General features: G+C 39.7%; 1 protein-coding gene across 6 annotated transcripts in view; it reads right to left on the bottom strand.

Annotated features, from left to right (window-relative positions):
* Positions 1-182: 182 nt before the first annotated feature.
* Positions 183-23,454, bottom strand: part of LOC134678357 (neprilysin-2) — a 58,063-nt gene continuing 34,791 nt past the window's right edge. For 4 of the 6 annotated variants that reach the window (XM_063536903.1, XM_063536905.1, XM_063536902.1 and 1 more), the window contains 14 exons: positions 22,725-22,832; positions 22,101-22,346; positions 15,712-15,923; positions 11,079-11,255; positions 10,700-10,785; positions 10,504-10,609; positions 10,228-10,412; positions 9,642-9,731; positions 8,787-8,937; positions 4,898-5,066; positions 2,745-2,863; positions 2,140-2,271; positions 1,908-2,048; positions 183-1,656 (listed from right to left, as the gene is read on the bottom strand). In XM_063536903.1, the coding sequence (XP_063392973.1) occupies positions 1,456-1,656; positions 1,908-2,048; positions 2,140-2,271; positions 2,745-2,863; positions 4,898-5,066; positions 8,787-8,937; positions 9,642-9,731; positions 10,228-10,412; positions 10,504-10,609; positions 10,700-10,785; positions 11,079-11,255; positions 15,712-15,923; positions 22,101-22,346; positions 22,725-22,832 (2,123 nt within the window). In that variant the 3' untranslated portion in view covers positions 183-1,455. The remainder of the gene's footprint in view (positions 1,657-1,907; positions 2,049-2,139; positions 2,272-2,744; positions 2,864-4,897; positions 5,067-8,786; positions 8,938-9,641; positions 9,732-10,227; positions 10,413-10,503; positions 10,610-10,699; positions 10,786-11,078; positions 11,256-15,711; positions 15,924-22,100; positions 22,347-22,724; positions 22,833-23,454) is intronic. The other 2 variants (XM_063536906.1, XM_063536907.1) reach the window with 2 other exon arrangements.

The following is a 23,454-nucleotide window of genomic DNA, read 5'->3' as shown; positions in this document are numbered from 1 at the left end:
TTACGTTTTTATCTAACCACCACGCTTGTGACAGTCGTGACCGACACTAGCTCTCGATCATATCAAGGCATATTTGCAGCAAAATTTCTCTGCTCACTGTTAGGACCTGGTTAGGACAGCTCTAATAGTAACAGCTTTTAGTGACCAAGTTAAAAGGGGGTATATAAATTCAAAGACTGTGATTTTAAAAATGTTCTTTTATTTGTGTTTAAAGACTCACAACAATAAGTTTGTATCCAAAAGTGTAATACTTATCTACTTATGCTAAAAATTAAATTATCAGTGTTCATTTACTTACTTACCTGCTAGGAGCAAGATACTATACATACAGTAGACATAAATACAAGCCGATGTTAAGTAACTATGAGTTTCCGTACAAGTCGGCTGTCTTATCTCGAAAATCGTAATAAATTAGACAACAAATATACCTACTAGAAACTAATTATTTTGTCCTTGTAGTTTCAGTGGAACGTTGGTAGGTGCAGTTGGATCAAATAGATAATGACGGGCAAAGTGGCCAAATACATATATCGGAACACATTCTTATCTATTAATTAAGAAGATTTATTAAGTTACACTTTATTATGAGACAGTAATTATATTTTATAAATTTACCGAGCAGCAATATACTGCTAACATTAAAAGAAAAGACGACATTTCATGCCGACATACTGAAAACAAGCGCAATATCTCGTAACTTGTGTATTTTATTTTATTACATTGCGGCGCGAATTATTTTGGTAAGTTAAAATTGTCATTGTATTTCTAAGCGATATTTATCTCAATATACTTAGGTCCTATGTTAGATAACCACCGTATAAATATTCGCCCATATTTAATGTACACACTGTATTTGTCCAGTTGGGCCATTGCCATCTATTCGATGCTGACTGCATACAAGCGGTATGCAGGTATATAACATTTTTAACAATTTAATTTACTGGAACAAAAATCTAAAAACTTTAATTTATTTGTACCTACTTAAATGTACAAGCTTAGAACGTAATTCTACTTATACAACGTACCCATCGACTGACGATTTCGTGCTCGCCCAGTGTAACATTTGATCCTATTTTATAAACACACAATTTGATTAAAAGTCATATGACATAGATATTTACAAAGGTTTAACTATATAATTGAATACTCAGGTCTCCATCTAAATTTGACAAACATACCACACTACTACCTTTCGCACTATAGTGATTCTACGTCGGCCATCGAGCTAGTACGTTGACAGTCCAGACAAATTACTGAACACGTGTTAATCAGGTGCAATGTACTGCGAGAAAACTTTCACGTAGAAGCAACGAACGTTGCTTAAAAATCGGCACGCGGCGTTTTCGTTGAGCTGTGAGGTGTGGTTTTGAAGTGGTAAGACGATGCACGTGCGTGTTCACGATCGAGGGACAGGCCAGCCCAATGTCGATTCAGCCACCTGAGCACCTCCGAGGACTACCAAACTTTGCATTTGTTGACCGGGTTCATCGGGGAGCCGAGCGGGCACTTGAAGTCCTTGGCGAACTCCTCCATGTTGGACATGGGCCCGATGACGCGGAAGCGGCCGGGCGCGTGGAAGCCGGTCGTGATGCGCACCTTGATCGCCTCGTTGCGGTACACCGCGCACCACGTGTTGGCTGCGCTCAGCCAGAACAACTGCGAACATACGGACACACGTCATTAGTTATCTATCGCTTGCATTCAGAGGACTCATTCTGTTATAATGATACTCAGTATCTGTGTCATGATTAGGCACCTACAATCAGCAATTCCGTCATCAAATAGATTTAGTAGTAATAGTCAAAGTGGCTAAATATATTGCAACCGTTTTATGCCATAGAAATAATGGTGTGTTGCGTTGTTTTTGGCCACGTTGACTTCACTTAATCTGATGCTGCTACTAGTACCTGTCGAGGAGTGTATTTTTCGAGGCCAGGTAGCCGTTGCTCTTCGCCGTGACGATGAGTCCAGGCCTGGTACGCATAGTACGCCTCCTTGATACCACCGTTGTCAGCGATGTTCTCTCCTTGAGTGTTCACGCCGTTAAGCTGCACATTAAAACATTGTCAGTCAGTTATACAATATATGTATAGAGGCCATCAATAGTATAAAGATGAACGGTGCAGAACCCATAGGTACCTTCATTCCGACTTCCTTGACTGTGTAGTTGGAGTACTGGTCTATGATGCACTTGGCTTTCTCCAGATACTCCTGTTTGGTCGACTCCTGCCACCAGTCAATCAAGTTGCCGTTCTTGTCGAACTGCCGTCCCTGTCAAGCAAGTTTAATATGTTAATATAAATCAAATTTATGTAGGCATTTAAATAAAACGAAAAAAGTTGCAGTTTCAGTGCAAGAATAGAGTTCGTCGATCTAGGAACTCAAAACCAAAAACGGCCGTTTTAACTTTGGACGCATAGATACTTGTCGTTCAATTTAAATAATCACGATTCTTTAGCAGTGGCGCTAGTGTGCACGTTGATGGGCTCTAAACGCATTAGCCTCCAGCTAGCTAAATTTTAGCGATAGCGATGTATTTAGCTTAGTGGCCCATTTCGCCAGTTGACGTGGACATCCATACATACCTATCGATACTCGTATTTGGTGTTCTGTCTAAAGCAGTTTGTAAACCCTTTTTTGGTACTAATGCCAAAGCAAAATACCTTGAACTGTGCAAACGGATACCTAAATAAGTAGGTAGGTATTGATTGTAAAATAAAAGAGCGAAATAATTTCCATGTTACCTGGTCGTCGAAGCCGTGCGTGATCTCGTGGCCGATAACGAATCCTATAGCGCCATAGTTCATGTATGCAGGGCGCTTGGCTGAGAAGAACGCGCCTTGTAGGATACCGGCAGGGAACTCTGCAGAAAGATGTACAATTTTTCAGTGATCTATTGAACACAATCATACTGTGTATACATGACGGGCGAATATCTAAAAACGGTGGTTAGAAATTAGCATTATAGTATATTGACATGAATTTTGCTTAGAAATACAATGAAAATATTAAACATATAAAATAATTCCGCCAGCAATGTACCGTAAAAGGGGTGAGTAGGTTCCGCGGGGAGAGTTGGGTTATGAAAGGGGGGGAGAGAAGGTTTGAGAGGCGGGTGAGAAGGGATTTTAAGGCTACTGCTAAAAAAATAACGTATTCCAATTTAAAATGGGGCTATAGTAATACGCATAATAAAAAAATAGATCCAACAATCTTCCAAAATTACCTTTGTATGAAAAACCCTCTCACACCAAATACGAGGCACTACGGGGTGAGGTGGGTTTTCCTCTTTATCGTCAGTTATGAAATGGAACTACCCAAAATAAAATACAAACGTCCGAAGCACTTATTATATACACCATTCAGTTTTCACATGTAAAAATCAAATTTTATCGAGGTTTGAAAGTCAAATTTCACCCAACTCACCCCATTTTACGGTACCTAAAGCAAATTAATTGCCTTTTAATTGGTGTAAGTAATTCAGCATATTATGCTCAAAATTATTGCCATTAGACTTTATCCAGACGCTATAGATACTTATTCCACGCAGACGAAGTCGCGGGAAAAAGCTAGTAAATAATCGTTATTTATTTGTTGATAATAACGGTAGGTACAGCTATCATAATAGTTGCCCATTGCGTTAGTGTAGCAAAAAGTAATCTAGAGACCTATTTATAAAACTATTTGTAAGTGGAACACATCAACCCGGGTAGCAAACTTGATTGAACGTGCGCAAAGCTCTCGTCCACGGCGGGTCGTGCAGGCCCACTTAGCAATGCACTCAGGCACTTGTCCCACCGCCGACGATGAGCGATAAGCGAGTAGAACGATAAACTAGAAACGAGTGGGCGAGCGGCGAGAAGCGAGTGTTAGCTCCAATTGTTTTATCGCTCGGCTATAGGCGAGTGTTCGAGTGCGACGGGCTATTACTCGCGTCACTCGCTCGGGCGGTGCAGTGTAGCCGAACACGCAGACGTCGCAGACTTGTTCAAATTATGAAGCGAGCATCGCCGAGCGAGTACCGCTGAGCTAGTTTTATCTTATCGCGGCGACAAACTAGTAGAGCGAGTGTTTTCGCCGGCAGTGTGAACAGCCAGCGATGGACTATTAATATATATATGTCTCTTTTAATAACACAGGACTCTAATCTTTTGTTCGTTTCTTGAGCGAGAAAATCGCCGACAGTTAATCGCTTACTCGCTCTTGGTGGGACAAGTGCCTATACCATGAATATTCACGATACTTTAGGTGTAGTCTTTACTCCCAGAAAATTCCGACTTTTGGTCTACCGCTTCCGGTCAGAGAAATGTATGACGGCCCGGCCAAACGGTCAGACAGGGGTGCTCGACCAAATTACTGGCAGTTTTTGACGCCGCCATTTTTTCTTCAATATGGCCGACTTTTTTTTAATTTTTTCAGGTTTGTCCTAGCGCGCTGAAATTTTGGTCACGGAATCTCGGCCTCCCCTAGATACCTATGAAATGTTTTTTTTGAAAAATGCTACAATTGCGGGAAAACTGGCCACTTTTATTTTATATGGCAACTTTTAAACGCTGCCTGATAGGTGGAGGGTGCTCGACCAATTGTCATAGAGGGCCCCGAGACAAAACAAACTGCATTAAAAAAATCATAATGGCCGTCTTTTTTTTAATTTTTCAAGTTGGTCCGAGCGCGCTGCGATTTGGAATGGCGGGAGATAGAGGCCTCTATGACAAAAAATCTTATGACAAAAACATTTTTTTTGGTAAAAATCCAAGATGGCGGAACAATAATTTCCATGTTGCAGGAATGTTCTGAGAACATTCTCGAGAACGTTTCCGCTTTTTGGGAATATTCTGCAATTTGTACATTGCTAGGCCCACTGGGGTCTAAATATGTATGTATAGGTAGTACTCACGGATGCTGTTCTCGATGGAGGAGTAGAAAGCATTGACGATGGCGGGGCGGCCGTGGGTGACCCAGTCGGTCTTGTTGACCGGCTCGCGCAGCTTCCCGAACAGGTACTCCGTGCCGAACAGGGTCAGATTCAGCACAGACTCCATTAGCTTGTCCGACGTCATCTCTAACTGAGAACACAGTGCAAGCAAACTTAGAGAATAGGGGCAACGAGGGCGAGCAGTTGTTATAAATAAACTATCTAAAGCCGGTCAAGCAACTTTATCAGTATAAAAAGGCGCGAAATTCAAATTTTCTATGAGAGGATTTCTAATCGCGCCTACATTTTTTAAATTTGCCGATTTTTCTACTTACGGAAATGGCTTAACAGACTATAATCTCATCTAAGATCTTTTAAGCAGTGTGGAGACACAACCAGAAACGTCAAATTCCTATATTACATTATTGATAGTGTACTGGAATAGAGTTACACCAATATATGTGAGATTACGATAGCCTCCTAGGACTGTGGTAGTGTTATTTTAGACGTCAAACTTCTATGAAATGATGACGTATAAATAATACTTTGCACAGTCTGTGCTATCAAAATCGTTGCAGAGTTAAATATCTTGGTCTAACTCTATTCGTTTATCTATTCCAGCACTTCAGTCTGTCAATTAAATGACTGACAGTGATATCTAAATCAACTTCATTCGAAGCGCGGCACGAGAGACGCGGTGCATAGCGCTGAATTTTAGTTGTCTATATACCGGGTGTGGCCTGTAACATGAGCAAATAATTAAAACATAGATTGTACTCCTCAAACGGTGACACTTTTGTTCAACAACTTTTAAAAATTATGAAGTATTTAGACTCCCTATTTTTCAAACAAAATAAATATTATATTCAATGGACGCTATCGCCACGCCATTATCATTGTGATTGACGTTGCTTGTCACGCCTTAAACATAACAAAATTCGCAATGCATTGCGTCTTACAATAAACTTTAAAGTGTATTAAAAATCAAACCACAAGTAATTTTTAAAAGTCGCTGAACAAATGTTGGTCAATATGAGGAGTACAGCCTACGGTTAAATTTTTTGCTCATATTACAGGCCACACCCGGTATATGTTTAATGTAGGATCATAAAACAACCGCTTAGCAGTCCTCTTATGAATAGTATTTTATGAAAAGGACTAATTATATGCAAAGATCTACAAAAGAAAATTGGCTGGAAGAATTCACTTTTTATTAATGATTTTGAATGATAACAATTTATAATGTTTTACAGGTAGAGTGTTTTTCTCGCGTTAGTTTGGTGAACAATTTTCTTTCAGTCGGTAGTTTGCAAACTCGCGTGTGCCTTGAAACAAGGAACACTCATGAGAGCTAAGTTCTTACAAAATAGTATATCTTAATGCTGGCCGTTACTTGCGGTTTTTGAACGCATTATAGAGTTTATGATGCATGTAGATAAAATCCTAATTAATGAACTACATAGCACGCGAGTGACTTGATAGATACTTAAATCTTAATTAAGTAAACAATTAATTTAGACTAATGACTTTTTCATATTTATGTTTCATATATATTTCATATATGATATTGGTTTTTGGTGAGGTCAGTCGGTTGTCGGTCCTCGCTAGGAATAGGTATGGACGGGCAGCCGATTGCCTTTATGTTTATATTTGGTTAGGTTTATATCAATAAGTTTTTACTATCTAGGGGCAAAAACATTTTAATTTATTGAATGATTTTAAATTATCTTTTATCTTATTTATTTCGTATACTTTGAGTAGAGTTGAGAGCTTCTTCTTTTTGTATTTAACTTATTAGTTACGGCAAGGCCTGCTTTATAAAATGGCAAGCATATAATTTAAATAAATTATTATTAATTAGTATGCAGAAAGAGGTAGCAGTACAGAAGTGCTAAAATTATTTAAACATATCTTTTTATATGAGAGCATTCGTCATTTTAAATACAATGACCGCTTCGCTACTTCTACTACTTCTTTAAATTTGAAGGTACCGACATCAGTTTCTACGTAAGCGCTCAAGTATATGTAGGTACATTAATACGGAATTCCGTCCATCGAGCAATACATAACACGTTCGATCGTGCAAATGCCCTTGTAATGACTTCATTGCAAATGCAAACCGTATTAAGTATATGGGTTCTAAACTGTGTGTTAGCGTGGCTGCTTGCGGTCTTGTTATTATTTATGGGCCATCCCTTCAAGTCGTTAGGCCGGCACTTGTCTCATACATTTTAGATTGCATGGGGCTCCGACCAACGGCGCCAGGCTATGAATTATAACCTGCATTGGTAAGTTCAAGGTTACCATGAGGTAGGTAAATGCTGTTTACAATCCGTTCACTAAAGTTGTGTTGTCATCAATTGCAGTATGCGAAGGCACTTAAGTACTGCATTATTTAGAGTTTAAGCAAGGGCTTCAACAGATTCATTCAAATCGCCTCATTTGATACACGTCGTGAAATATTCGGATGATTTATTTTATACTACTTTAAAGAAAGTTATAAATCAGTAGTTCATTTTGTTCGCATTAGTATGCCAGTAACTACATTATCTCATATCACACGAATTAAATGGAAAAGCGCGTGATAGGGCGTCCCTAAGCGTACTTACTCATAAAATGTCGCGGCATATCGAAATATGATGTGGTTGGCCATACGTGATGAGGGTCGTGACACGGCGACACGCAACATGAGATGTTGCGAATTGCGAATATATATCACGACAACCTATTTTTCTGTATTTTCACATGAAAATGTTTTTGTTCTTTTTCATGTCACTTCCATTCCCTGATATTTAGTCTCATTACTGTGTTATTAACGTAGGTAAGTAGGTTGATATTTATAGTATGTGTTATGCGTGTCTGTTTGTTACTAAAGGTCGCACCGTACTGTTGGAGATTCAAGCACACCCACCTACACCTACAGTCGTTTTTAACCCCCGACGCAAAAGAGGGGTCTTATAAGTAGTTATACATATATTTGAAGCCTATGTCTGTCTGCCTATCTGTGCCATCGAAACTTTCCAACGGATAGACTGATTTCGAATCTGTTTTTATTACATATAAGTGAGTTTTCTTGCGGTGGTTCTTAGCTATGAATGATCGAAATCAGCTCGTTTCCAAAATGATTTAAGGTATTTTTGACATAAAATGGATCTTTCAGCATACCTATAGCGTACGTCTTTAAAATCTAAATATTTCAATTTAATAGTTATTGGGCATGTACATGGCATTAAATAATGAGCGTAGTAAGTGACATTTGATTTACTTTGCGGTTTGTCGATTCTCACTGTATGCGCTTGTTATGGTACCTTATAACCGGATTGGTTGCTTCGTAGACTTGGGGCCCTGACCCCGTTGGAGATGGGAAATAACTCTTATAAGGAAAAGTTGAGTCTGTACGGCATAGTATGTAGAAAATAGGACTTTCTAAGAAAACCGTCGGGGGAGGTCTCGTAGAAGCTCTCTTTCAGCCCGCTGCTTTGTTTTAAGAGTTCTGTTTGCGCGCCCAATGAGTGAAAACAATGCTGCTCGGCCCGATTAAATGATGACTCACGCTAGACCGGGCCGTGTCCGGACCGAGGCGTCCGACATGTCATTATCTAAGTATGACGGCTCACGTGGTTCTTTCCATAGAAAACGAAGTTCTGAAAGCTTCGGCCCGGTCTAACGTAAGTTATCCGTAAAGGCTGATTTAGACGGCGCGCGAACTCGCATGCGATTTTAGTTACATTGCGGACTGTTACGTCCAATTCAACCGACCGATCAAAAACCGCAATGTAATGAAACTCGCATGCGAGTTCTCGCATCGTCTAATTGAGCCCTAACTGCCGGCCACGTCCGTTGAAATATTAATACAACGAGTGATACTTACTCCACCGTAAAAGTTGATAAGTTTCTCGTCGTCGAGCATCTCGCTGGGGTAGGCGATGTGCGAGGCCATGGCGTCGGCCTTGTCGAGAGCGGCGCGGCGCGTGCGCTCGTCCATCCACTCCACCTCCTCCAGCGTCTTGCGGAACTGTTGTCTGGACCGACCAACACACGTCAACGACCAAGTAACCAGTTAGGGTTGATTTTGACGGCGCGCGAACTCGCATGCGATTTGCTTGACCATCTATAGATACAGGGCTGTTGCGGCCGCAATGTAATGAAACTCGCATGCGAGTTTTCGCATCGTCTAAATGAGCCCATAAGGCACCACAGGGCCCATAAGGGGGTAGGTTTAAAATGAAGTACCTACAGCTTGGCATAAAAGAGTAGAAATTAAAAAGTGGCAACATTGTAGTGTCGTCCCGTTTTCTTGTACAAATTGGTTTGAAAGGGATGACACTACAGTGTTGCCACTTTTTAATTTCTACTCTTTTTTGCCAAGCTGTAAAATAGGGGCTGGTAGTAATTATATAGTAATAACTTCATATCATGAAAATTACTAAAATAATGAGATTGTTTGTTGTTTTTATGGTATTTTAACTATTTGAAGATACATGCTATGAGTAAGTATATGTATACCTCAACTCTATGGGACTAGATACACAATCTCACTTACATTGTTTGCATCGATAGAAAGGAATTGCAAACATACTCATTTAATTATTGCTTAACTTACGTGTTTGTTAAGAACTTTATTTAAGTACCTATCCACGAACGTATGTTCTTTATTACAAAAGGCATGAGGTCCACCGATGGACAGTTAAGAGAGTTGCTGTTAGTAAGTAAGATGTAAACTCACCTGATGTCATTCACCATTTCAAGAGCGTTGGCCTTCGAGTTTTCATTGAAATATTTTCGGATATATAGAGCTCCCACAGCAATTGACATACTAAAACAAAAACAATTAGCATATTAAATAATTGTAGACAAACCATTGTAAAAAAAAACAATATATGTCCACCATGAACTTGTGGACCTGGCCTGGTAACCACGTAATATGTGGCTCGGCAGCCAAGCTGGTGGACATCGAATCCTAGAAAACCGTTTGGTTTTGACAGACAGACTGATGGGCAACAAAGTGATCCTATAAGGCTTTCGTTTTTTTCCTTTTGAGGTACGGAACCCTAAATATAACTCAAATAATGCAATGATACCATATTGGCATTAATCCCAGTCGGCCCTCGTATTACTTGACGGGCACTACGAAGATAATGGCCCACAGCGAGTATTACCTACTTATATCGTTAGTGTTAAGGCTTCGTCACATAGGCGCATTTTCCGGGCGGCGTTTGAGCGGGGTGCGCCGCTTTAAATATAAAACGCTCACGCTCCGCCCGCGGAAAACGCGCCTGTGTGACGGAACCTTAAGTGTTGTGGAATGTTACCTGACGCTGGTGGTGTCGGCGCACTCCTTCCAGCGGCTCTCGCGCTCGGTCTTGCCGGACAGCGCCGTCACGTACGTCAGCTGGCGGCGGCGCAGCGCCTCCGTCAGGTACGACACGGACGCCCCCGCCACACGCCACATCACGTAATTCGCCTGGACACGCTTTGGGGTAGTCTCCAGGAGAATCTGCAATTAGTTTAAAAATATGGTCTAATTATGATTACTTTACTCGGATAAACTTAATCATGTTACAGTAATTTGCAAAATAAACACAAACCTCGAGTTCCGAGAAGTATTTGGGCACATTGACTATAGCAATTTCGTCTAATCCGACCTGCGTATGAGGCGCAAGAAGATTGTTTATATATTCCAGCCAAGGGATCCTAAACAAAAGAATACGGGTTAAGTAAATACAACATTATGCTATGGATTATAATATTTATAACGCAAAAATGTGTTTAAATATAACTTGCCTAGGGAATTTTTCTTGCATCTGGGCAATGGTCATAGGATTGTAAAGGCTAGTAGCGTTACGCCGTTTTTCAAGAGGCAGGGATATCTGTAAAATACAACATTAAGATGTGTATGTGTCGTGTACGTGATGAGAATTGTGTGTGAAGGACGCAATTCGATTTAAGTACATGTTAATAAAGAAATTGGGTCACATATCAAGAGTGAATCTCATACCTACACATCGTAATGACACCATTATATCTTTTACGGTCTTCAATTTTTTAGCACGACATAAATGTGTGTTTTGGCAACTTGGGATCGTAAACCCACCGGTCGGCGAATCATAAAGCAGTCGTATGTAAAATCTGAGTCGGCGGGAGGCGGGTGGCGGGTGCTTACGTTAGCGAGTTTCATCTCGAACTGCAGCGAGTCTTTGAGGTCGGAGGTGGCGCGCGCGCGGTCCGCGCCCAGCAGCACGGCGATGTCCACCATGTAGTCGTAGTACGCCTGCACCAGCTTGTCGCTCATCCCGCGGTTCAAGTACTCCCGGCTGAGGCCGAGCGACGCTTGGTCCAACTGTTGATAAATATGCGCGCTCGTGTTATTATTATACCCTCGCCTGTTTTGATTGGACAGTCCTAAAGAAACATTACACTTGTACGGAACTTCCTGTCAACGGTTGGCTCCTGTATTGATAATGACATATTTCGTTCGCAATAACAATGGCAGTAGCGGAGCACAAATTCGCAATAAGCAGCTTAATAATTAAGTAATCGATATGGAGGTGAATGACGATGAATAGGGATAGGAAGAGGCACTAAGGCAGGTATATCATTTTATTTGAAATGCAAGGCTCCTGAAATAATCGACTTAATTATAGTCTACAATACAAATATGGTACAACAGTTATTATTAGAGTTCTATGTATATACCTATTTGCATTAAAAAATATTTGCGTTATTAGCTGGGGTTCTAAGGTCCACCACCTTGCATTTTGGAGACAAAGCAAACCGCTTGGAACAGGTGTTCCTGGGGATGATCTGAGCCGATTAAGCCCGGTTGCCAAGAAGTTCCACCCAGCAGGTGGGCAGGGGAGGGGGGGCAAAAGTGGCTCCGGCGCGCCTCACTCTAAGCTATATATCTGCATACATCTAGCAAGTATATCAAGTTTGGTGTCTTTTTCGTGTAATTCGAGGATGAAAAATTCATTTCTGTGACTAAATTTTCACTCTTCCATACAAAAAAATCGAGAAATTAAAAATTCCAAAAAAATCTTTTCACTTTTTATTTCGAAAATCCTCTACAAAATTAAAACTATGAGGATTTGCTCTAGAAAAAAAATACCTGTGAATAGCCCAGTTATCCTACTATATAGAATAGTAAACTTGTTAAACATTTTTTTTCATAACTCTGATAAAAAAAATGTTTTGTGTCGCGCGGCGTACCTGCATTGTAAGAGCGGTATGCAGCGTTTAGGATTTTTAAGTATGTTTCGATGGTTTCTGATAAGTTGTTATTCTTCTGGTTGTAGAAAATTACTTCTGGACGTGATATATATACAAATATAAATTAAATGTATAAATATAGATGTTGGGAAAACTTTCGCCAATAGAGTTATTATAAATGTGATAAAATTAACAAAGCAGATATTTGATTAAAATGCGGGTTAAAATACGAGTAAGATATATATTGTTCGCAATTGCCACTATATGCCCATGGGTCCGTGCATTTTAGTTTTTTCTTAACGCAGTTGCACCTCCCTGCGCATTTTGTTTTGCAGCGGCAACGAATAAGCTCTAAACAAGCAGCAGCCGCCGCAGGTATGTAGGCTTGTACATATGGGCTCCCAATAACCATTTTGTTTGGACCAGCTCCAGTGAGCAGGACATGGAAGCTGTTGCTGAGGGGCTATAATCTGTCCCCAAACATAGCCTCCTTGGTAAACTGCACGGAGAATATGTTTACGTAGGTAGCGCATCTTCCATTGGAGGCAGATTCTCTAACTGAAGATTATTTTTTGTAAAAAGTACTTTTCGGCACTCTTTTACACTTGTACTTGTACCTGATCCGAACACTGTAACACAATGCATAGTATCAAAATAATGTCTAAGGACCAATTCACATCTCGTAATTCAAATCTGTTCAGATTTAATATTGTAAGACTCTTACTTGTCATACAAGACAATAACATTTTTTTCCAAAATTGGCTGCTCAATGTTGTTTTGTTTACCGTATTTAAATCCCTCCGGAACATTACAAGGACCACTAAAACCAGGATTGTCAGATCCCTCATATTTCCCACTTTTCTGTATGCTGTATGTCTCACATGGACACTAAGGGCATCCGAAAAACAGAAAGTGAATGCACTAGAGATGTGGTGCTGGAGACGAATGCTGGGCATATCATGGACTGAGCATCAATTATTGAGGAGCTTGGCATTAAAGAGCGGTTGCTTTCTACGGGCAAAACTCGGTACTCAACTTCTTTCGACACGTGTCTCGTCGAGACGGAACCTCGACAGAACGTCTAGTTGTGCAAGAAAGAGTAGGAAGTGACAGGGCTAGGGGAAGATCTCTAATGAGATGTACTGACCAAACCAAATCAGTGTGTCGGTCACAGTAAGCGAATGCTTACGGAAAGCAGCTCTACGGGAGGAATGGCGACGTGTCGTTAAATGAGTCGCTCAAAAGTTTTCATAATGGCCACGACCACTCTATCAAGAGTGTAACGAAGAAGAAGGCCCTCCGTTACAGCAGGATATGCGCTTTAAGCTTGAAATACGCTTTTTTTCCCTTTCCACACACAAAAGAAACTGTGTTGTAACCTGAAAAGGCGTGGAAGAATGGCAAGACTACTATCCTTTCTGGTCCTGTAAAATAAATCATATATCTATGAGTTACAAATAAAATCATATATTTAAAGAATGTTTGCAGCACGTGACCATTAGCCCAGTTGACCTGTCTCTTATTGCGGTGACATATTTATTTATTTTATTTACAATTAATGGAAGAACTACAAACGTTAGCTTAAGAAAATGCAATAGCATGGCACGAGAGGAACAGGTGATTCTTTCCTGTGCCAATCCTCCATTAATTGTAAATAAAATAAATATGTCACCGCAGTATACGAGACAGCTCACCAGGGCAATTGGTCAAGTGCTGCAAACTTTCTTTAAATATATGATTTTATTTGTAACGCATAGATATATAATTTATTTTACAGGACCAGAAAGGTCAGAAGTCTTGTCATTCTTCCACACCTTTTCAGGTTGCGACACTGTTTCTTTTCTGTATGGACAGGGAAAAAAGCGTATTTCAAGCTTGGAGCGCATATCCTGCCGTAACGGAGGGGTTTAAATACGGCAAACAAGGCAATATTGAGCAGGCATTGCCAATATTGATAAAAATTGTTATTGTCTTGTATGGCAAGTAAGAGTCTTACAATAGTAAGTATGGACAGATTTGAATTACGAGGTGTGAATTGGCCCCTAGACGTTATTTTAACAAAATGCATAGTATTTTGTTACTGATTTTACGAGTACATCAGGTACAAGTACGAGTGCAAAAGAGTGCCGAAAAGTACTTTTTACAAAAAAAAATCTTCAGTTAGAGAATCTGCATCCAATGAAAGATGCCCTACCCACGTAAACATATTTCTCCGTGCAGTTTACCAAGGAGGCTATGTTTGGGGACAGATTATAGCCCCTCAGCAACAGCTTCCATGTCCTGCTGACTGGAGCTGGTCCAAACAAAATGGTTATTGGGAGCCCATATGTACAAGCCTACCTGCGGCGGCTGCTGCTTGTTTAGAGCTTATTCGTTGCCGCTGCAAAACAAAATGGGCAGGGAGGTGCAACTGCGTTAAGAAAAAACTAAAATGCACGGACCCATGGGCATGTAGTGGCAATTGCGAACAATATATATCTTACTCGTATTTTAACCCGCATTTTAATCAAACATCTGCTTTGTTAATTTTATCACATTTATAATAACTCTATTGGCGAAAGTTTTCCCAACATCTATATTTATACGTTTAATTTATATTTGTATATATATCACGTCCAGAAGTAATTTTCTACAACCAGAAGAATAACAACTTATCAGAAACCATCGAAACATACTTAAAAATCCTAAACGCTGCATACCGCTCTTACAATGCAGGTACGCCGCGCGACACAAAACTTTTTTTTTATCAGAGTTATGAAAAAAAAATGTTTAACAAGTTTACTATTCTATATAGTAGGATAACTGGGCTATTCACAGGTATTTGTTTTCTAGAGCAAATCCTCATAGTTTTAATTTTGTAGAAGATTTTCGAAAAAAGAAGTGAAAAGATTTTTTTGGAATTTTTAATTTCTCGATTTTTTTGTATGGAAGAGTGAAAATTTAGTCACAGAAATGAATTCTTCATCCTCGAATTACACGAAAAAGACACCAAACTTGATATAGTTGCTAGATGTATGCAGATATATAGCTTAGAGTGAGGCGCGCCGGAGCCACATTTGCCCCCCCTCCCCTGCCCACCTGCTGGGTGGAACCTCTTGGCAACCGGGCTTAATCGGCTCAGATCACCCCCAGAAACACCTGTTCCAAGCGGTTTGCTTTGTCTCCAAAATGCAAGGTCCCCTTAGAAAACAGGACCTTAGAACTTCTGCTATATGGAGCTCCAGGTGACGAAATTAAAAAATAAAAACACAATCAATCTACTTTATAGAACGGCACTGTACTGGAACGTTAGTATTAGGTAAGGTAAGATTTTACATCAAACTAATGGAAAGTGGAACGGTTTCGGAATGCCATGCATGATTCCGGAATTTATGCTGGAAGAAAAACTAGCTAGGTGCTAGCTAGGCTAGGGGTGGCTATTGTTATAAGTCAATTAGACATCGGTATTTATGTAGGTACTAAAATAAAATATCTCTAAAGGTGTAGGTATAGATATCGACCATGAGTAATTGTAAAAATTATGTATTAGCATTACAAGGTCAATTAGGTATTTTGAAGCACCCTGTACATATAACATATAACCTTACATCGATGATTCTCTTAGTTGAGTTCTTGACGTCGACTCCGATGGAGAAGTCAAAGAAATAGTCGACGGAGTAGCCGGCGGCCCGGAACTTGTAGACGGACTTCTCCCAAGAGAACGCCTTCTCGTTCCAGGAGGGCCCGTCCAGCACCGGCCAGCCGCCCAGCCGCCGCAGCATCTCCAGCAGGGGCGCCGTCCCGCGCGCCTCGATCGAACCTGCAACACGTCCACCACGTCACCACATCTCAACGGAAACTAACGATGCTGAAAATTGTATGGAATTGTTTTACTGCTGACCAGAAGAGTGTATGAATAACTGCATTCGTATTTCTAGCAAGTTATATTTTACTTTTAAAACAATAATCGATTAATAGGTAAATATTTATGGCGGTCTGAATAAAATTGTCAAGAAGAAAGTCAATAAGATGCAACGTTGAGCGCTGGTAGGCCAGCGGTAATGGTAACGCACTGCGGTAAAAAGCAGCAAAAACTAAGATAAAAGTACAAAATGTTACGTTTGTACGGACAAACGTGGGGAGAGCAGAGGCTCTCCCTTATATTTTCAGAGTACCTAATTGCGACAAAGGGAAGAAACCCGCATGGTGACCATTTCTTCCATCGCAAGTATTGCGCGGGGCGCCGTATAGTTATGTTTTGTTTTGTCCCGCCTCTTATTATTATAAAAAAGGACCCCCATTTCGAGATCATGTTTGACCCCACTACACGGCCAAAGATAAAAGCCAGGTGATGGATGGCGTGGGTGTCGTTAGAATGAGTTGTCTTGTAGTGAGGAGAGGGTGTAGAAATGTATCCGCTCCGATATTTGTTCATCCATCACTTACGTCACTTGGTTGTGCAAAATTGCGGAAGCAGCAACATTTTATTTTCGCTTTCACTCACAATTATGGAACAAACTTAAGCAAAATTTAGCAACAATGTTCAATAATAGGAACAGCTAAGTAAGTACTCTACTAAATATTCTATTCATGAGCACAGTTTAAACAGTTCATTAGTTCCAAATGGTATTCTCTTATTATATTGCAGTCAAGCGAAACATGGCAACATTATGTAGGTCAAACTAGCAGTTCGGAACAACATGGCTCGTGTCGCGGAGGCGTGAGTACCATGCTAATTCGATTAAAAGTTTAATACATTGTTAAACGTGTTTTCGCAACTGTCACGCGCCGCGGTAACCGCCACCGTTGAAAATAAAACTAAGGTAGCTATTAGGTAACCCTAGCAAGTATTAGGTAACCCTAATACTTAATCAAACATTTTGTTATAATATTTTGAATGGCACAAAATATTATTCTCGTGGCCTGTTTTAGGCTCAGTTTTTTACAATATTTTCACGAACAAGCAAAATGATTGGAAACTTTAAGCGGACTACAGATGTTTTCATAAAAAAAACTCCCCTTTTATGTACATGCCCGGGCATGTACAGTCAGCCAAGAAAGTGGTTTACCACTTTTCGACTCTATTAACTGATTGATGAAACAAACCAACCAATGAAAGTGGTAAGTAAACCATTTTCTTGGCTGACTGTACAAAAAGTACAAAAACGATACAATTGAATAGGGATGTTTCCTCTACATAAAATAAATGATATCACATCGTGCAAGAAATAAAGCACCAGATAATTATTAGAAAAAACATAGACATCAGTTATTTTTAAGCACCACTTCTATTTAATAACTTGGATTAAAATATAAAAAAACTGGTCAAGTGCGAGTCGGACTCGCGTTTCAAGGGTTCCGTACATCTCACAATTTTCGACAATTTTTTTTTGTACGTGTAACGTGACGTGAGTGAAACGTCTTGAAAAACCCGAATGAGTCGATCAAGTTTTCATCAACACATGTAAGATGAAGTTTTCTGGCGTGGTGACTTATATCTCTGCAAATATGCAAAGTAGCTTAGATAGGAAATTAAATGCCGAACAAGAGTACAAGTGTCTAAATGCGAAGACTGAAGACCGAGCTCCGCGTAGAGCTGAAAACTCGGAGCGTCCGACGGGTCGCGCTTCCTACAACTTTCGCAAGTGTTTTAAAATCGAAGGCCGAAGAGAGTTAATACCTACAGGGTGGCCAAAAATACGTGCATTCCCGTAGCCAGGGAGGGTTTGGGATTATACTCGTACCTACTGAGCAACATTTACTATGGGACCCAAAATCGCGAAAAAAATGTATTCTCCCATAGAAAACGGACCAGCCAAAACGTATGAAACAGCCAAATTTTTCTTCGCTATTTCGGGGTTGCACGTCGGCAACGGGAATTCACTTACTTTATTTTTTGGCCACCCTGTATAGTGCTTTTTAAAACACGTGACAATACCTAGTAAGTAGTAACCCAATCAATCAGTACTACAAGTACCATTGCGGCTGTGTGCCAGATACAGCCTAGTCGCATTTTTTATTTTATCTTCAGTCCGACTCACGCTTGAAGCTAAAGGCACGCCTCTTCGGGAAGCTCCGGATCTTCGGCCTTATGCGGATATCGGCCTAGGGCCTTCGCAATAGCTGTCTACATCACGTTTCACTTAAACCATTGCGGCTGTGTCCCTAAAAAAACCTAGACCGCATTTTTGTTCTTAAATCCGACTCACGCTTGACTCTAGATTTCTAATAGGTTTTCCTGTCATCTTTAGGTAAAGGACTATTTTGTATATTTTTTTCAGAATTTTAGACTTAGTAGTTTCGGAGATAGAGGGGGGGAATGGTCATTTTTAACCGACTTCCAAATCCCAAAGGAGGAGGTTATCAATTCGGTTGTATGTTTTTTTTTATTTTTATTTTATTTATTTTTTTTATTTTTTTTATTTTTTTATTTTTTTTATTTTTTTTATTTTTTATGTTTGTTACTCCATATCTCCGTCATTACTGGACCGATTTTGAAAATTCTTTTTTTGATTGAATGTATATGCATACAGATTGGTCCCGTTTTTGTCAAAACCCAGTTCTGATGATGGGATCCATGAGGAATCGAGGGAACTCCTCAAATCTTAAAGGCATACATATAGTGATTTTTGGGTTTTTATCAACAAATCAAGCATATACATCCAAAAAAGTGACATATGATGAAGTGGAACTGCTGATGATGATCAGAACGGAACTCTTCAACGACGCATAGTTCACGTTTGGCGATTTGTCCTCTTCGTTATGTTTGTTAAGCAAGTTAAGTTTTTAAGCCACATTTTTGTCAAGCTCGAGTTCTGATGATGGGATCCATGAGGAATCGAGGGAACTCTTCAAATCTTAAAGGCATGCGTATAGAGATTTTTGTATTTACATCAGAAAATCAAGCATTTTCATTAAAAACTCTCGCATTTGATGAAGTGGAACTGCTGATGATGATCAGAACGGAACTCTTCAACGACGCATAGTTCACGTTTGGCGATTTGTCCTCTTCGTTATGTTTGTTAAGCAAGTTTAGTTTTTAAGTTACATTTCTGTCAAGCTCGAGTTCTGATGATGGGATCCATAAGGAATCGAGGGAACTCCTCAAATCTTAAAGGCATACGTATAGAATTTTTTGTATTTTCATCATAAAATCAAGCATTTACATTAAAAACTGTCGCATTTGATGAAGTGGAACTGCTGATGATGATCAGAAGAGAACTCTTCAACGACGCATAGTTCACGTTTGGCGATTTGTCCTCTTCGTTATGTTTGTTAAGCAAGTTTAGTTTTTAAGCCACATTTCTGTCAAGCTCGAGTTCTGATGATGGGATCCATGAGAAATCGAGGGAACTCCTCAAATTTTAAAGGCATGCGTATAGAGATTTTTGTATTTTCATCAGAAAATCAAGCATTTTCATTAAAAACTGTCGCATTTGATGAAGTGGAACTGCTGATGATGATCAGAACGGAACTCTTCAACGACGCATAGTTCACGTTTGGCGATTTGTCCTCTTCGTTATGTTTGTTAAGCAAGTTTAGTTTTTAAGCCACATTTCTGTCAAGCTCGAGTTCTGATGTTGGGATCCATAAGGAATCGAGGGAACTCCTCAAATCCTTAAGGCATACGTATAGAATTTTTTGTATTTTCATCATAAAATCAAGCATTTACATTAAAAACTGTCGCATTTGATGAAGTGGAACTGCTGATGATGATCAGAACAGAACTCTTCAACGACGCATAGTACATGTTTGGTGATTTCGAATTTCGGTTTTGACTTGGACTGGGACCCGGACTCATACCCGGATCCGGTTCGGACCCGGACTCGGACTCGGACTCGGACCCGGACTCGGACCCGGACTCGGATCCGGACCCGGACCCGGACTCGGACCCGGACTCGGACCCGGACTCGGACCCGGACTCGGATCCGGACTCGGACCGGGACTCGGACCCGGACTCTGACTCAGAGACCCGGACCTTGACCCGGAAAACCACTATGATACCTAAACTAAATAAACCACTATGATTACCTACCATAAAATGTGGGTATGATGATGCCAAACCCCTCCCGCTCAAACTCCCGTTCACCGCACCGCATGCGCCGTTAAGTGGGTTAGGTTAGGTTTGAACTGCGATCCTCACAGAACCGAACAAAAGTGGGTTAGGTTTGGTTAGAACTGCGAGTCTTACAGAAACGAAATGCTACTAGAAAAGTGGGTTTGATTAGGTTCGAACTGCGATCCTCACAGAACCGAACTGCTATCAGAGAAGTGGGTTAGGTTAGGCTAGAACTACGACCCTTACGGAAACGAAATGCTACTAGAAAGTACTCGTTTTACCTCCTTTTCTACATAGTGCACCATCTACCATAATCTTTCACCGGGCCCCATAGAAGTCGGTTTTTTTTTCTTAAAAATTATTTGTCTATTTTCTTGAATAACTTCTAAAATTTTTATCGTAAATTAAAAAAAAAATACAAATGAGATTCTCACAATGAGCTCTTTCGTTTGATATGTAACACGATATAGTTTGCAAAACTTTGATTTTTAATTTTATGGTTTACCACCCAAAAGTAGCCCCTATGTTTAAAATTTATTTGTTGACGTTACAGACCCGTCTTTGGGTCACAGACTTACATATGTGTACCAAATTTCAACTTAATTGGTCCAGTAGTTTTGGAGCAAATTGGCTGTGACAGACGGACGGACAGACAGACGCACGAGTGATCCTATAAGGGTTCCGTTTTTTCCTTTTGAGGTACGGAACCCTAAAAAGTACGTGAGTTGACCGTGACGTCACTACATTAGTTTTCATATAAATTCCATATTAGCGAATCGTTTTGACAGTTCTAAAAAGAAGCTGATTTGACTAGTACGAAAGTATAGGCTATACTTACATACCAAAGTGATTAATCAACCACCAAGTCAATGTCAAATAAGCGTACAGTTTACCTATTGGTAAGCAGACGCCTTGCCTTAATAGGTATAGGTATCCCAATTGATAATAGTTCTATAATAATTACATATTATTTTCCATATAGTTATTTTAATATAGATATCAATACTCGCTAAGTTAATAATAATTGAACAGTTGTTATATTCAAAATAAGACTGCTATCATATATAAAATAATATTTCTCAAATAGTTTGCCCTTATTTTCAAGAAAAAATATTTTTGCTGTTCTCTCTGTATACTTTTGTCGTTTGTATTAAGACATACTTAGGTAGTCTTGTGGTATTCGAAGAAGGTAATTAAAAACAAATGTCCCGTGCTAGAAGCTAGATCTATAGACAATATTAATAGGTATCTTACCTGTATCGTTGTGTTATGAATATGAGTACCAACTCATTTTAATTTAATCATGTAAGTAGTAAACTTGATTGAAATTTTGATAAGGTAGGAGAATAGCTCTGATTATTTTCATCATCTGATTAGTTGATTACCCAATGTCCGGTTACAAGAACACTGTATACCTACGCCACAAAATACATACATAGGTACCAGTACCAGTGAGACCTATCGTCACTAGATAATGTGTGTGAAAATGTGGGGTCGTACGGTGAATCGTAACATACTTAAGTGCCGGTATGAAAGCAGCATTTACAACCTAAAGGATGCCAGTAATTGTTTTTAATGGTTACAGTAAAACAATGACAACGGAACCTGAGATGTCGTCATAATAAGCTTTGTTACGTTCCGTTTTGTGGTTGTTTGCTGCTGCTGCATTACAAGTCGGGTGGAAGGGGCAGGGATCGGATAGGTACCGGTATTTTTAGTATGGGAACGAAAACGGTATTTTTTCGTTTTTTGTTAATAAATTCTTTTCTAATTGGGCAAATCTAATAATACGAGGTCGTTGCCTAAAAACACAACTGTGTCCTACATTTCGAGTATAACATAATTCGAAATACATATATGATCATTTCAATGTTTTTTTGCAAAAAACCGGTTGAGCCAGGCCAGGGATCGGCCTGGGATGGGGGACAGGTGACTCACTTCTGTTCATGCAGGCCTGGTACAAGGTCTTGGCGAGCACGAAGGGGCGCGGCTCCTGGGGCGCCACGGGCTCGTCCAGCAGCGCCCGGATCTGCTCCTGCAGCTGGTCGGTGATGATGGAGAAGGTGTTGACGGAGGTCTTGTCGTCGGGGATGCGAGTGCTCTTCAGGAAAGACCCGCACGAGAACTGGTAGAAGTCGTCGCACGGGTCTACTTTTTCGTCCATGTTCAGTAGAAGTTTTGACGCTGTATATGATAAGCATTAGTTAGATATCTATAAGAATAACAATTATAAATAATAAAACATATTAATAAAACATAAATTCAGAATTCTATAATTGCTGAAATTGCAAAACGTATAAATTATCAGCAACAGTTTGTACATAATTAAGACAAAAACGAAATTAAAGTTGTAAAATTATAGATATAGCCTGGCAAAGCAATTTCGTCAGTAGAAGTAGAATAGAAAAGAAAAACTATATTTATCACTTTTTTCTTTATAATACTAGTGTAAAATAAGATTATCTCTGCCTATTTTCTAGTGATAAGAGGTTTTTACCAAACTAAATAGGTATTTATTATATGCTATACTGTAGTATTTAAAAAAGGTTATCCAAGTCTTACCTGTGTGGACGCACCCCGGCTGGCTGCAGATCTTCTCGTCGGACCCTTTGGAATTGGCGGCAGGCGGCATGGATTCAGAAAATCTCAGTTCACTAGTTTGTGGCATGTCTAAAATGCAGATATATATATGACAAGTGAATGCATGACAAGATACAAGCCAGCTCTAAGAGACAAAAACATACAGCCAGGGAAAATAATGTCATATTATGGGTAGGATATAAATATTTCATTTGATATAGATACGTTTATGCAAAATGAATTATTTTATGCACATAGGTAATCACACCACATGGTAATCATGACGCAAGATTTACTTTAAAGTTACAAATAATCTGCAATTATTAAATAATATGTACATACAATGGCTGTCCACAAAATACAAGCAATTCCACACAATGTACCGTTATTTAAAAAAAGTCTTGTGCTGTACCTAGGTACATAGGTATAATATGTGTAAAGGTACCTAAATAAGATGCTTAAAATGATTTGATGTCGAGCATGTGGCTTCTTTCAAAGGCGTTTTACTTACGCATTTCTTGTGATGTGAGCGTGTGACGTGGTTTTTATGTGATAGTATTAAGGAAGCTGTTGCAAATAACCACAACATGCGGGACTGTTTCATGGGTAAAATGTAGTTAGATCGAAGGACCGGCAGTTAGATAGATGGTGTCGACGCGACGTAACTCTTATTATATAAATTTATAACCTTTAAGTATTTCTCGCTCAAATA

The sequence above is a fragment of the Cydia fagiglandana genome, chromosome Z (assembly GCF_963556715.1).
Source record: "Cydia fagiglandana chromosome Z, ilCydFagi1.1, whole genome shotgun sequence".
In the NCBI taxonomy this organism is placed as follows: domain Eukaryota; kingdom Metazoa; phylum Arthropoda; class Insecta; order Lepidoptera; family Tortricidae; genus Cydia; species Cydia fagiglandana.
The sequence above is the reverse complement of the archived record's forward strand: the minus strand, read 5'-3'. Positions and strand labels throughout refer to the sequence as shown.